The 16,181-nt window shown below is 43.3% G+C and overlaps 1 protein-coding gene across 1 annotated transcript; it reads left to right on the top strand.

The window, feature by feature from the left end:
- The first annotated feature begins 5,274 nt into the window (after positions 1 to 5,274).
- On the top strand, positions 5,275 to 6,141 carry LOC102877079 (transmembrane epididymal protein 1-like). Its single transcript, XM_006884163.1, has one exon. The coding sequence runs from the start codon at positions 5,275 to 5,277 to the stop codon at positions 6,139 to 6,141; it is 867 nt and encodes a 288-aa protein (XP_006884225.1).
- Positions 6,142 to 16,181: the final 10,040 nt, after the last annotated feature.

Below are 16,181 nucleotides of genomic sequence, written 5' to 3'. Positions count from 1 at the left end.
GTCCATGGTACATTCAATACTCTTCTCCAGCACCACAGCTCAAAGGCATCAATTCTCCTTCTATCCTCCCTAGTCATTGTCCAACTCACTGATTCATAACAAGTAATTGCAAAGACCATGGCCTGTACCAGACGCACCTTAGTCTCCAGAGAGACACCATTGCTCTTGAGTACTTTAGAGAGGTCCCTAACATCAGACTTTCCCATCGCAATACGCTTTTGGTTTTCTAGCTGCTGGTGTTGACCGTGGAGCTGAGCAAACTGAAGCTGTGAACAATCTCAATCTCTTCGCCATCCTTCCTGATGCTGTCAATTGGGCCAGTGGTGAGAATCTTTGTCTTCTTGAAATTGAGCCTCAGTCCGTACTGAAGGCTGCAGTCCTTGACCCTCTGCAGTAAGTGCATGAGGTCATCTGCATAATGCAGATTGTTAATAGATCTTCCACCAATCCTGACGCCATACTTCTCATAGAGTCCAACCTCTCGGATAATCTGCTCTGCATACAGGTTGAAAAGTTATGGAGATAGGACACATCCCTGGCACACACCTTTCCCAATTTTGAATAGCCAGAACAGTATACTGACAGGGAACAGCCAGAAATTCAAATTGGTTTAGAGGAGGCCATGGTACAGGATATCATTGTTGATGTCTGATGGGTCTTGGCAGAAAGCAGAGTATACCAGAAAGATATTTGTTTGTGCCTTACTTACTATGCAAAGGCATTTGACTGTATGGATCATTACAAATCATATCTAACATTGAGAAGAATGAAAATACCAGAACACTCACTTAATTGTGCTCATGTGAACCTACGCCTAATCCAAGAATCCAAGAAAGTGTTGTCTGAACAGAACAAGGAACACTGCACAGTTAAAAATCAAGAAAGGTGTTCAGATAGTATTCTTTCTCCATATCTCCATAATCAATCTGTATACTGAGAAAATAAAGAAACTGGATTATATGAAAAAGTATGTAGCATTGGGATTGGAGGAAGACTCATCAACAACCTGTGTTATGGATTATACAAGCTAGCTTGCAGGAAGCAAAGATAATCTGAAGCATTGATTGCAGAAGATCAAAGACTGCAGCCTTCAATATGGGTTACACTTTGAAATCAAGAAAACAGAACTCTCACCACTGGACCAATAGGCAACATCATGATGGGTGGGGGGGAACAAGATTGAAATTGTCAACTATTTCATTTCTGCAATCGATAATCATGGTAGCAGCAGTTAAGAAATCAAAAGATATATGGTGTTTGTGAAATCTACTGTCAAGGACCTGTCCTAAGTTTGAAGGAGAAAAGATTTCAGTTTAAGCTCTAAGGTGTATCTAAACCAAGCAATTTTCAATTGCTTCCCATGCATCTGAAAGTTGGACAATGAATAAGAAAGCTAAAAATTGATGTCTTTGCACTGAAGTGTTGGCAATGAGTCCTGAATATTCCACAAACTGCCAAAATCCAAACAAATGGGTCTTGAAGACATGCAACCAGAGTGCTCCTTCAAGGCAAAGAGGGTAAACGTTCATCTCGCTTCCTCCAGTCCTTAGAAAGAGTCATCATGCTGGGAAAGGAAAAGGATCAGAAGAAGAGAAGACGATGTTCAATAAGATGGACTGACCCAGGGACTATATAATATGCTACACTATATCATCCAATAATGAGCTTGAACATGGCCGAGAAGGTGAGGACGCTGCAGCACAGGGCAAGGTTCAGGTCTGCTCCAATGCTAGGAATGTAGTTGACATTTGTTTAGCAGTGGTATTTAATACTCTGAGTTTTATATAGATTTATGCACTTAAGGATTTTTCCTGTGTGAATCACCACTTTATGTCCTTTGCCTATTTTTCTACTGAGGTGTTTCTTTTTCAACTTTCATATTTGCAAGGGCTCTTTAGATCTGCGAAGGAGAGGAAGACCCTCAACGAGATTGCCAGAGATGGTAACAATGGGCTTTCATGGGCAAGATCTGATGTGGATGGCACCGGATAACTGTTGTTACATGCTGTCAAGTGGTTTACAGTTCATAGTGGCCCTATGAACAACAGCTCTGAGACTTGCCCTACCCTAAGCCAATCTCACCATCTCCAACATACCTGACATCGGTGCCACAGTTGCTGTGTCAATCGATCCTATCCATGGCCTTCCTTTCTTGCACTGACTCTTCATCCTTCTAGGCATGATGTCTTCTTCCATCAAGCTGGCCACCCCTGACGACATGCTCCAGGTATGTGACATGGATCTTCAACATCCTTGTTTCCAAGGAGCAACCTGGTTTCACCTTCTCCAGGCAAGATCTGTTTGTTCCCTTCGTGGTCTATGGTATGTTCAATACTCTGCTCCAGCACCACAATTCAAAGGCACCAATTCTCCTGTTGATCCTTAGTCATTGCAGGGGAGGGTTCTGATCTGATTCACAGGTTTGCTATGAGTCGTACTCGATGTGATGGCACCTAAAACAACTGTTGTACCCAACGAATTAAGAGAAACATGGGCAGGATTACAAGTGAGGTCCTTTATTTGCTGTGCAGAGGGGGGTGGTCCCAGCAACATGGCAGGATTCTCCCTCCCCTTAGCTTCAGCTAGATGCTTTTGTACCCTTACTCCCCACCCCCCACCCCCCACCCCCGAGACGCTGGACTGCGTTGGCCTAGGCTACAGCATCCAGCTGCTGACATATTTCTAAGGATACAGTGATGGGAACAGATCAAAATGTCTACATCTTCACTTTATCAAGGGTACAACGCAAAAACGACGTTTAAATCTTGGGTTTATAAAAAATAGCAACTACTATTTTGGGAAATGAGTCAAAACAAAACTGTAGGGCTCAGGGCAGATATTTTCCATACACAGGTTTTGATTACTCAAATGGAGTGAGCGCTACATAAAGTGGAGTCTATTTGGCTTCTCACAACAACAACTTCAAGTCATAAGGAGCTTAATGCTTTATAACACATGGGATAAAATTTTATGCTTTGTTGTCTTTTGAAATGTGTTTTTCTCAACTCTAGTTTTAATATGTAAGTAAATATTGTTTTTAAGTTTTCTTTTTATTAATAAATTCTAAACTTTGTGGGTTTTTTTAAAAAACTTTGTGTTTTAAACTGCAGTTAGTGATATAGTTATCTCCTTTGTCTCTAACAGAAATGTCACAAACAGATTGCTTTATCAAACAGAAAAACGTTTTTCTCACCATTTAGTTTTGTTGTCGGAACCCACTCTTGGCTGACCCTCCCGAAGGTTTTCAGAGGTAGTCACTCACACAGAAGGAGCTTGCGCGCCTTTCTCCGGAAGCAGCTGGTAGACCTTCAGTGGTCAGGAGGCGTGCTGCCAACACAAGGCATGCAAAGGGCTGGGCGTCCTTGGGTTGACAGCGCAGCTCCTTCCCACACAGCCACCAGAGCTCCTTCACCATCTCGCCAGAAGTCTGAAGTCAGGGCACTGGCTCTCGGGGTAGGTCTGCTTTCGCTGACACCTTGTCTCTTCAGCTTCTGCTTTCTGGTTCCCTGAAGTTCTCCATGTGTCTTGGCATGTCTTTTATCCCAGCTCTACTTCTTTGCTTGCTCGTTTAACATGTTTAAAAACAGCACACCCAACCATAGTCCTCATCAGTATAAAGAGACAGCTCACCCCAAAATCAGATTATAACCCTGGATATTTAACTTAGCACATACAACATGTTTTTTGGGGACACAGTTCATTCCATAGCATGTTGTTACTTTTACTTTCGTTATCTTCAGAGTTCCTGATTTGGTATCGTTAATAGAAACACTTGGATTACTTCAGGACCCTAGGAGTTTAGCAAGGAAATTTCGCAATAAATAATCGTAAACTTATTAGTTATTCCTGCCATTTGCAGAATCTTTACTATGTGCCAGACATTCCACAATACCTATTTAATCCTCACTAGTGACCTAAGAAGTAATACTTTTCCTCACTTACAGAACAAGGATCTGAAGTTTAAAAAGAGAAAGAAAGGAACTGTCCCCTATCCCTGTGACTGGTACCACGTTCACTCGCACTGTGCACAAACTTCGGATTTTACAAGCAGATGGATGAACCTGGAGCCATGTCTTGGTTTTGTTGTAGTGGCTGCCAGATGCGTTATCTAGTACCTGTACCTTCACCCCTCTGGACCTCAATTTTACCTGTAAGATTAGTTTAACCATATCATTCTCACCACTGGGTCAGTTGGCAGCACTATGATGGATGGAGAAGAGATTGAGGTTGTTAACAATTTCAGCTTGCTTAGCTCCACAGTCAATACTATTGGCACCAGCAGTCAGGAAATCAAAAGACGAAATGTACTGGGGGAGTCTGCTGTCAGGGATCTCTCTAAAGTGCTAAAGAGCAATGATATCAGTCTAGGGACTGAAGTGCACCTGACCTGGGCCATGGTCTTCACAATTACTTGTTATGCATCAAAGAGCTGGAAAATGATTAAGGATGGCAGAAGAAGAATAGATGCTCTTGAATTGTCATGCTGGAGGAGACTTGAACATACCATGAACCAAAGAAAACAAATAGGTCTGTCTTTGGAGAAGGTGAAACCAAGTTGGAGGTAAGGATTGTGAAACTCCATCTCACCTACCTTGGACACATAACCAGGAGGGATCAGTCCTTGGAGAACGATATCTTGCTTTGGAAGGGTAGAGGGACAGTGTAGGAGAGGAACACCCCAGATGAGATGAATTAACATAGTGACTAGGCAGAGAGACTTGCTCAGGACAGGACAGGCTTCAGAGCTATTGTACATAGGGTCTTTATGAGTTGAAAGCAACTCAATGGCACATAACAACAACATTGTAGAGTTGTTGAGAAAATTGAAATGAGAAAAAACCCCAAACCCCCTTCATCTCATGTGTTTAGCACTAAGAGACATTTAATATGAGAGTTAGCCTACCAACCCTCTGTGTTGGGACATCTTATTTTCCTAGCATCCTCTCTCTGTGGGAGGCAGGCAGCGACCTCATCAATGGGAGTGGCAGTACAGAGGCTCAAATCTCACACTTAGGGCAATTAAGTAGGATTAATTAGGAAACAGTGCTGAGTTGACTGAAGCAGCTTATTTTTAGACAAGCCTCATCCTGGAATGTGACTCATTGTATTCAACAGGGGGCAAGGCAAGGAGGGAGGCATGCCCAGTGTGGAGTAGACTGACACTTTTCCACTCAGTTCAGTTCCAACAGTTCTTGATTGTGAAGACAGCCTTGGAGGCTGCTGCTCACCGGCTGGTCCCCACCTTGCTGGCACCAGCACACACACATCGAAGCCATGGGCACCCTCCCAGGACATGTAATGATAGGGATATTCTTCCTCACCTACTCACTCTACAGATCGGTGCTGCTATCCTTGGCTCTGCTACGGGGAGAGAAGCTCCTCAGATTCCCTCAGCCTCCAAGAGAGAAGCAAGATCAGAAATGGTGGCAGGTAGTGCCTCTGGAAGGGCTGATGAAGGTGGTCTGCACTGTAATTCCCACATTGGCTGAGTTCTACTATCCTCTGGGGGTAAATCGGCTGAAGATGATAGACTGGGAAGACCCTCAGCGCTCATTCATGTTCAAGGACTGCTGGCAACATGTCACCATGTACGCATTCTTTATGATCAGTGGTGTGGTGGACATTGTGAGTCGCTCATGGCAGATGACAAAACTGAAGCAGGCAGCTGAGGCCCTGAGCTTCTACACACTGATGTTGCTGATGGCAACCCATTTGGAGAACAAGAGCACTCTAGAAATCAGAGTGCACCTTCTGCTTATGCTACCTGCCTTCCTGATGGCACTGGTGCTCACCGTTGAGATCTGGGTGCCTGATCAGCCATCACTCTGGGTGCTCAGGACATGGCTCCAGCTGATCTTCAGCAACTGGTTGCTGCAGATCGCTGTGGTGATATATGCACCTCCTACTGGACATCCCTGGCAGTCAGACAACCCCGAGGACATGGCCTTCCTTCCCATCTTCTTCTGCTGGCACTTGGCCTTAGGTGCTGGCGTGCTGGCCATCATCTACGGCCTCTGCAGCCTCTGGTACCATCACTCCTCCTCCTGCAGAGAAGTCTCTTGTTCCAGGTACCAGCCATGCCCCACAGATGCCAGCAGTAGTGATGAGCTACAGAAGCTCAGGGCAGAAGCCATGCTTTAGGATGGGCACATTTAGGTCTGGAAATTGTCTTTGTGTTTTGCTTTGTATAATGAGAATCTTTAGGTTATCAAGTGTGAAAACAGCCTGGTGCCTCTGGTGTGGCTGCCTATCCCTGGAGTTTTTTTGGGGTTTTTTTTGCCACCAAATCAACCTTCTGGCTCCTAGGATGGCTTCTTAGCTCTATTCTGTCCAGGTCTCTCTCTTTTCTTGTTATTTAGTTTGGCTCCCAGCCTTGCACATATAAGAAGAGTTAGTTTCTCTAACAGCTTTTGAGATGCAAGAGGGAAAACTGGAGCAACAGGAAGGGGAGTCAGTGGGGCCTTGAGGAGGGTTGTGTGTGTCTCCCACAGGGTGAGCCTAGTGGGGGGGGGGTACCGGGGGTACAGACCTGTCTCTGTACAACGGTGAGAACTCTGTCTTCTTCATTTATCTATGTTCTTTGGCTTTACTTACTTATTCACACTAAGAACAGGAAGAAAAAAGAATTTGTTCAAGAAAACCACACCTGATCAAGGTTACTTCTGCCTCTGAGAGGGAAAGACAGTAGGGTGAAGGAGGGTGGCAGTCGGCCTAGCAGGGGCACAAGTCTGGGGAAAAATGAGGTCAGTGAGGGATTTCCAAAGGGAGAAAAGCTGTACAAGATGAGACTGACTTAAATCTAAATAAAAATTGCTTTTTGCTGTGGTTTAAAACTGCACTACTGTTCCTACTCTTTCAAGAAAGTCTATTACACGAACTCATGTATCATGTGCATTACTTTGGGGACACCTAAGAAAATGTCCAGATCCAGGCTGGCTGGAGCAAAGGGATGACTCTCTTGTGAAATGTGGGGTGCAAATACTGCTGGTGGCAACTACATTGAGAGAGAGCCCTGGAGATCTGAAAGCAAGGTCTTTTCTCCATCTTCCTGGTAACCTTGATCCTTACCACGTAAGCCTGGGCAAACCCAAAGATGCAGATGTTCAATGGATAAGGAATAGAAGAGTATTAGCCCACTAAATCTACTGCTATTGAGCCAATTTCTACTCTTAACGACTCTCCTTTACATTTCTGGTTTTGTACATTTTTACGGGAGGAGACTGTGCATCCTGTAGAGTAGCTAGTGGATTCAAATTGCCAACTTCTTGGTTAGCACTCTGACATGTTACTCACTGCATAAGAATGTCAGTTCGCTGGGATTTGTAGAAAACTGCATTCACTTCTTTTTTTTTTCATTGTGAACTGCATTTTCTCAGAATTAAGAAAAACAGTGTTGGTATTTCTATCAAGTGAAGTAAATGAAAGTTAACTAGAACCCCTGTCTTAATTATCTCAAACTCATTGACTTGAATCAGAACCAACTCATAGCTGACCCTCCATCAACTTTCCCAAGGCTGTAAATCACATCAGAGGAAATTATCCATGCCCCACAGAGTAGCTGGGGGATTCAAATTTTCAGAAAGAAACAACCTTCAGCTTAGTAGTACAACTTCCTACAGACCACCAGAACTCCCTCTTAATTATCTAATGCTGCTGTAACAGAAATACCACAAGGGGATAGTTTTAAGAAACAGACAGTTTCAAGAAACCGTTTAGGAGGCTGAAAATCTGGGCACTAGCTCCAGAAGAAGGCTTTCTCTTTCTGTCAGTGCTGTCAGGTCTTTGCCTCCTTTCAGCTTCTGTGAGCCCAACATTCCTCAGAGATGCCCATGTATCTTGCATCTTCCTCTGGATCTAGGTTTTCAGATTAGGGATCACAGGTCCAAAGGATTTACTCTGTTCTTTTTTATAGTTGGTAGTGAGGTCCCTCTCTTCTCTGCTCACTTTTCTCTTGTCCGTTTGTGACTCCCTCTTATGAGGCTGTAATTCAAGGGACAAATCACATTGATCTTATCTCACTAACATGTTGTTGTTGTAAGGTGCTGTTGAGTCAAGTATGGCTCATAGCAACCCTATCAAGAACAGATCCAAACCTTGTCTAATGTTGTCCCCTTTACCCCTGACACACTTAAATTCATTGCTGCGGTCACAGTGTCAGTCTATCTCATTGAAGATCTTCCTCTCTTTGACTGACCCTCTATTTTTCCACACATGATGTCCCTTTCCAAGGAATAGCCTCTCTTAGCAATGTGTCCAAAGTATGTAAGACAAAGCTTTACCATACATGCCTCCAAGGAGCACTTTGGCTGCACTTTTTTAAAGCCACGTCTGTTTGTTCTTTGGGCAATCTATGGGATTTTCTGTACTCTTCTCCAAAATCACAACTCAAAGCATTGCTCAATTCTCAGATGCATGAAAAAAACCATGGCCTGAATCAGGCACACCTTAGTCTTTAAATTGAAATTATTGCTCCTAAGAATTTTGGAGAGGTCCTTGACAGCAAACTTTCCCAGTGCCACACATCTTTTGGTTTTTTGACTGCTAATACCAAAGGTGTTGATTTTTGAGACAAATAAGATTAAATCATTGACAGCTTCAATCTTTTCTCTATCATGATGCTGCCTATTGGCCCAGTTGGTGAGGATTTTTGTCTTCTTGATTTTGAAATGAAAGCTATATTGTAAGCTATAATCTTTGATCTTCTACAGCAAGCATTTCAAGTCCTTTTCACTTTTAGCAAGCAAGGTTGTGTCATCTCTGTAATGCAGGTTGTTGATGAGTCTTCATCCAATCTTGATGACACATTCCTCTTCATAAAGTTCAGCTTCTCAAATTATTTGCTGAGCATACAGATTGAATGATGTATTATTCAGATGACACAACTTTGCCTGCAAAAGTGAAGAAGACTTGAAGCAATTACTGAAGAAGATCAAAGACTGCAGCCTTCAGTATGGGTTACACTTTAACATAGACAGCATCATGATAAATGGAGAAAAGATTCTGATGATGGCACTGGACAGGGCAAGGTTAGGATTTGTTGCTCATAGATCACTGATTCATAGTGGACTGCACAGCACAAAACAACGACAACAACAACACTATAAAGTATGGTGCATAGCATATACTCAATAAACACTAGTTCAATTCTTTCTTTTAACTCTTCAAATACTTAGTACTCAGTATTTATTGAGTATCTTCTATATGGCGAATAGGAAATGATCTCAATGCCAATGGAGAATAGGAAATTATCTCAATCCCTGCCTTCAAACTAATTATAGTTAAGTGAGAGAAGAAAGGTATGCACAATCCAAAAAGTGTTATGTCTTCGGCATCAGAGAAATTTTGGAAAGCGATGGTCTACAGAGACTCAAAGGAGAATAAGGGAAGGAGGATGACAGCAACATTCAGGAAAAAGAGAAAGAGGGCCCATCAGAAAGACCTGAGGTAAAAGTTCTGAGGTCATAGACAGTATAAGTATTCCGAAAACTAAAAGAAAATGGGATGGTTGAACCTCAGCCTATGAACCACGGTCATATGAGTCAATGTAGGTGAAAAGGCAAAGATCAAACTCATTCTACAACACACTAAAGAATTTGGCATTTATCTGAAGCCAGCAATAATCAAATCCATTTTGGAAACATCACTCAATGCTCCTCATAGACTGGAAAACTAATTTAGATGGTTCCTGGTGGGATGCTGTGGCTAGGAGGTTCATTGGGATCAGAACGGGAAGCATTGGCAGGGGTAGGGAAGAGAACTTGGTGCACCTGAACACACAATCATTGCAATAATGGAAAATAGGGCAAGAGACAGAGTAGAAGAGATGAATTCTAGATGCAGATACTAAGTTTGTGTGTTCCAGAAGCAGATGGTAAATGGGTCTGGAGCTTGAGGGAAAAGGTAAAGATGGAGATCCGAAAGTAATGCCATGTAAATGGACCTTAAAGCCAGGGAGATGGGTCAAGTCACCCAAGAAGAGGGTGTAGCTAAAGAGGGCTTGGGTAGAACTCTGAAGGTGTGGACATCGAACTTAGACAAGAAACAGCCGTCAGAGAAGTAAGAGGAAAACTAGAAGCTCATGCTAACTTAAATTCTGAGATGGTTTGGGAAAGAGGGAATAACCAACAAAGTCTCCTTCCTCATTCCTTTCTTCTCCCAGAGACGTGTGTTCTCTCGAAACTAGTGGGAACAGGTCCCAACCACAAGGTTGCTCAAGCTGTAGCAACAAAGTGATGCCATTCATACAGAGCTTACTGTTTCTGACAATCTTCTCCCTAAGTTCTTTCGGTAGTTCATAGTCTATTCAGTACTCTTCCCCAACACCACAATTAAAATGCCTTCACTCTTCTTGGGGCATCTTTATTGCCTAACATTTAGATGTATATGAAGCAATTGAAAATACCAAGTCCTGGGTCCAGGATGTCTTTAAATTGACATTCTTGCTCTTTAGAACTTTTGAAAGCTTTGTGACAGCAGATTTCCCCAATGTTTTCTTGACTGCTCCTGTGATGGGTGCTGATTGTGAGAGCAAGTAAAATGACGTTGACAAATTCAATTTTTTTTTCTCCATCTATTAAGATGTTAGGGAGCTTTGGTGACTTAGAGTTAAGGAGCTGCACTGCCAACCCAAAGGCACACAGTTCTAATCTACTAGTTGCTCCAAGGGGAAAATATGGGTAAGCTCCTCTTTGAAAGAGTCAGCTATGGGTTGGTTCAGACTGGACAGTATAAAACCACAACATCATGATGTTGTCTATTGGTCCAGTCGTGAGGGGTTTTGTTTTCTTGATGTTGAATTGCAATCCATATTGAAGGTAGTCTTTGATCTTCTTCACCTCCATGGCCACTTTTAGGTTTTCATCTCTGTTGGTATTTCTTGGAAGATAATGCAGCTCATACCTCAAATGGGAAAAAGCCCTTCTCCCTGTACAGAATACCCATCTCCGTTAACCTCCATAAACACAATTTAACTTCCTTCAATAGTTTCTGGAGGATATAGTTGAAATTGCACTACTTAAGTCAAAGGCTGGCTGGTAAAACCATCTAGAGGCACCTGAAAAGAAACAGCCATCTCCTTCCAAATCGTCAGTCTTTGAACACTCTATGGGGCAGTTCACACATGGGCTCCACATGAGCCAAAAATCTACCTAACAGCACCAGCTTCCCTCTCTAAATCTCCCTGTAAGGTAGAGGATCCCAGGAACAAGTCTTGGTGAGAAGCAGTGTGCTCGCCTTTATTTTTTCACTTCGTTTTGTACTTTGGGCTGTTTTTACCAAGTAGGAAAGAAAGAATGCGAAAATGTGCATAATGTTTTAAACAACTGAGAACAATAAAAGGGCGAGAGCACACGGTGAACTGTGAAGAGGGCGAGGAGTGTAGCTCTACCGGGCTGTTGCGCCCGCCTGCGTCCGTCACCCCCCACCGCCACTCCCGCGTTAAAAGGGTTCCGGCCTGAGAAGGGCCGGGTGCACCCGGTGCGGGAGCCCCGCTCCTCTGCCCGCCTCTCAGCTGCTCTGAGCGGGCCTGGGGACCAAGTCAGTCCGTCCTTCAGTCACTTAGCGGGCGGGTGGTTCCCCAGATCTGCAGGGCGAGAGTCACCGCCCTGCAGTCCTGGCTACGCTGCAATTTCCTCCCGGCTGGGCCTCGCCGCTGGTCAGAAGGTTCTGCCGACGTGCAGTGCGCGCCTGTGCTCGAGGCACCTCTTTCCTCCACGCGGCTGAGGAGGCGAAGCTACCCCCTCAGGTCCCAGCACCGCGTTCCGCCCTCCTCTACCCCGCCCTGTCCTTGATCGTCCAGATTGCAGGAGGTACCGGAAAGCTGGGTGAAAACAAGTTCAAGGACTGACCCACTCATTTATGCATGCAGTAATTAGTGCTCTCATAAACTCTTGGGAGGGATGCGTGAAGAAAACAAAGTCCCCCGTCTTCCCAGACCTGGACTGGATTTGAAGTTGGTTAAGAAATAAGCAATTAACTTATTGATAATTAACTTCAGGAGCTCTGATGGAATAGAGAGGTCTGGTGTCCTAACCCATAGGGCACTGTGCTGCTAATCCAAAGGCCCCACCTCTACCCACGAATTCTAAAGGAGAAAAATCTCGGTTTATCTGAGAAAGATGGGCAGTCTCTTTCCATGAGATTTTCAGCCTTGGAAACCCAGTGAAGAATCAGCTTACAAGTGGTTTCCAAATTTGGGCCAAAGTTTAGGTTTTTTGAGTTAATGCCTCACCCTACGAGCATGTCCCTCAATGTTAGGAAAACCAGGTGATCTGCTTCTGAAAAGATCATAGTCAAAGAAACCCACTGGGGCAGTTCTATTCTTGTTGGGTAGAGTCACTAGGAGTGAGAATGGACTGAAAGGCACACATAAACAATCAAAACCCACACTATTAAGGGAGCTCTGGTGGCCTAGTGGCAAGAAGCTGCACACTGCAATCCCAAAGACACATGGTTCGAATTCAGCAGATGTTCCACTGGAGAAAGAGGGGCAGTCTCCTCCTGTGCCAGTCAGATCTGACTCCATGGTACACAACAAAAACCCCCATACTAATTAAGGCAAACTTTGGTAGACAAACAATTCTCCAATTTACACCAAGGAAACCAGCAAACTAATCTGTCACAGAGAGGACGTGGATATGAAAGGCGATATAGTTGGGGAATAGAATGGCAGATTCATTCCACAAGGTCATAAAAAAGAATTTTGTCCACTCATGGAAGTTTCTGGAAGGATGGTTTCGATGCTAGGTGTGCTGACTGACAGAAGAATAAGCATGCCCCTAAAAAGCCAATGGTAGGATACACACTCACTGAAATTAGACTAACATTATATAACAATTGTTGTGAATTGTCACTGAATGGATTCCAACTCATGGTGACCCCAGCTGTGCAGTGTGTGAGTTAGCCATCCTTAACTGTCTGTACCCTCATATGTGACAATGATACCCAGGATGTCCAAGCATGACAAAAAGAATCTGAACCAAAGCACTAAATCAAGTCGGGGTTGATTTGCAGGCAGGGCCTTCCTAACCTGCCATTTTTCTGAAACTCAAAGCAGAATAGTTTGCTCCATATTTAGTTAGAGGATAATTTTGAAGGGGTAAGGTAATCTGATACTCACCACTGATTAAATGACACTCCTGTTTAATGCTTATATTTACACATAGAATTTACATGCAGACATAACACACCTATGATTTACCTGTAGGTAGTTACATATTCAGAAAAGCTCAATCTATAACTTGGCCACACTCAATACCCAAGTTTTAGAGTAGTTTGTAAAGTCCTTTAATGATCTTAAAAGTAAATACACAGATGATAATATCTACCTGCATGTTGTCATTGTTGTTAAGTGCCATCTTGTTGTAGGAGACTCATAGTGACCCTATGAACGAGAGACCTGAACACTTGTATAACTTTCATCCTATGAACAAAAGACCTGAACATTTGTATAACTTTCATTTCTCCAGGTTCATAGGGTTTCCGGAGGCAAACTTTTTCAGAAGTGGATGCCACTCCCACTTCCAAGCTTGCTTTAATCAGGGAGCTCTACCAAACACTGTTCACCATGGGTGACCATTATCGCATTTGACACATCAGTGTCACAGTGTTTAGCATCACAGCAACCACGAGTTACCTCTGTTCAGCAAGTGGACAGACCAAGACTATAAGACCTTGAAGAATATTTGACCAAAAATAATTAAAACAAGGCCCAAGGGCCCTATAAAAGTTAAGAACCAAAGCATGGTTCAAACTTCATGAGCTCTGTCATTCCAAATTCCTCCATAATCATGCATTCTCACTGGCTCTCACCACCCCAAAACACCCATCTGTGAGCATTCTGCTGCTTCTTAAATCTCCTCATATTCTGATGCAACAACATGTTTCTTCATAGACTATAACTTCCTGAATGATTTGTCCACCATATAGACTGAGTATACATGAGGGAAGGATACATATATAAACAGAAGATGAACAAAGGTCTGAAGCCTTTCTATAACTATCATCATTCCTCCAAGTTTATAGACTTTACAGAAGCATGTAGTTAGGAAGTGTATGCCAATCCTGCTTCCAAACCTGAATGAATCTGGGAGCTCCAACAAACACTGCCCATGATGGGTAGCCAATTATGGTGTTAGACACACCTATAGCCCAATTGTCCATCATCACCGCAACCCTGTATTATTTCAGTAGAGCAAATAGACAGACCTCTACTGTACCATTCTGAAGAGTGTTCATCCAAAATAAATTATCATTTGGCCCAAGGGCTCTGGGCCAGAGACCCCTCCATTCATCTAGAAAGTCCCATCTGCTGATACCCACTTGGGACAAAAAGAAAGCCATAGGAGCCCCAAGCATTCCATATGTGTCCCTCCTCAAGACACGAGAGACCATCCTAAGATCTAGCTTAAACCGATTCACGACACACAAGCCCTCAGCCTGCAGGTGTGGCCAAACACTTCAGTATTTTAAAATTCTAGCATGCCCAAATGCTGGGAGACTCTGGTCCAGAGACCTCCAATTCATCTGGCAAGTCCAATCTGCTGAAACTCATTTGGGATGAAAAGAAAGACATGAGAGCCTCGAGCGTTACATACCTGTCCTGCCGATGCACTCCAGTCAAAGATCCTCCAGGAACACGTCTGCAGTGGAGTAAGTTGTGTTTACTGCTCATGTTCAGGAGAGACAATTCTGGCCATGGAGAAATGTGAGACTTCTGTTAAAAAAATATAAAGAATTTAGGTTTGTACTAAGTGATTCAGGAATTAGTGCTTTGAACTGAATGGTGTCAAGAAGTGAGAGGTAGTTTTGTGATTGTATGTAGCCCTAAATCCGGCTTTATCCTGTGCCACCATAACTGTCTCCGACACACTTACTCTCACCACCTCAGTCATTGAATTGATCTATTTCATTGAGGGTCTTTCTATCCTGTGCTGTCCCTCCACTCTCCCAGACATGATATCCCTCTCCAAGAACTGATCCCTCCTTGCAATATGCCCAAAGTATGTCAGATGAAGCTTCAGAATCCTTGACTCCAAGGAGCAGGGCAGCTTCATCCTCTCCAGGACAAACCTATTTGTTCTCTTAGCAGTCCATGGTATATTCAACACTCTTCTCCAGCACCATAGCTCAAAGGCATCAATTCTCTTTCTATCATTGCTAGTCACTGTCCAGATCTCTGAAGCATAACACACAATTGCGAAGACTATAGTCTGGATCAGGCACACCTTAGTCTCCAACCTGACGTTGTTGCTCTTCAGTATTCTGGAGAGGTTACTGACAGATGACTTTCCCAATGCAGTGTGACTCGACAGCACATAACAACCAACAACAGCATGTTAGAATATATTTTGTCAAGAAGAAAAGGAGATTAGAGTGAGAACATCACACTTTCTCTAGGCCAGATACCAGGTGCCACTTTTCTCTTTCTCACATCCAAACTAATAAAAAGGAGAACTAAAAGTGATTAGCAACAAAATAATATACATCCCTATTTGGAAATGCTCCACTACAACTACACTAAATTTAAAAACAAGCTATCAAATCTGAACTGACTCCTAGCTGACCCTCCAGCAGGTTTACAAAGGCCTTAAATCTCCTGGGAAGAGACGGCTCACTTTCCTTCAGTAGAGCAGCTGGGATTCAAACCTTCTGCCTTTAGGTTTGTAGCACAGCTCAGAATAGAGCCAGAAGTTACAATGCCTTCTACTTAAAAGTAAAAATTCTGCATACTTTCTTTAGAGAAAAATGAAAGATTCGGTGGACATCAGAATTAAAATTGTGGTGTTCGTATTGTTAGGTGTCACTGAGTCAATTATGAGTCATAGCAACCCTATAAAACAACAGATCCAACCCTTGCCCTATCCTGTGCCATTCTCACAATGACCGTCATGCTCAAGTTCAGTTGTTAGTCACTCTCAGTCCATCTCATTGAGGATCTTCCTCTTTCCCCCTTTTCCTCTACTCTTCCTCACATGATGGCTTTTCCTTAGGACTGGCTCCTTCTGTTAACATGCCCAAACTATATGAGACAAAGTTTCACCTTCCTAACTTCTAACACTTCCTCTAACACTGGTTACACTTCCTCCAAGACAGATTTGTCCCTTTCACTAGTTCGTGGTCCCCTCAATACTCTTCCCTAACACCACAATTCAAAGGCACTGATTTTTATTTGGTCTTTCTTA

This window comes from Elephantulus edwardii, unplaced genomic scaffold (genome assembly GCF_000299155.1).
Source record: "Elephantulus edwardii isolate Elephantulus edwardi_28Jun2011 unplaced genomic scaffold, EleEdw1.0 scaffold00031, whole genome shotgun sequence".
NCBI lineage: Eukaryota > Metazoa > Chordata > Mammalia > Macroscelidea > Macroscelididae > Elephantulus > Elephantulus edwardii.
This window is presented reverse-complemented; position numbering and strand designations above follow the sequence as displayed.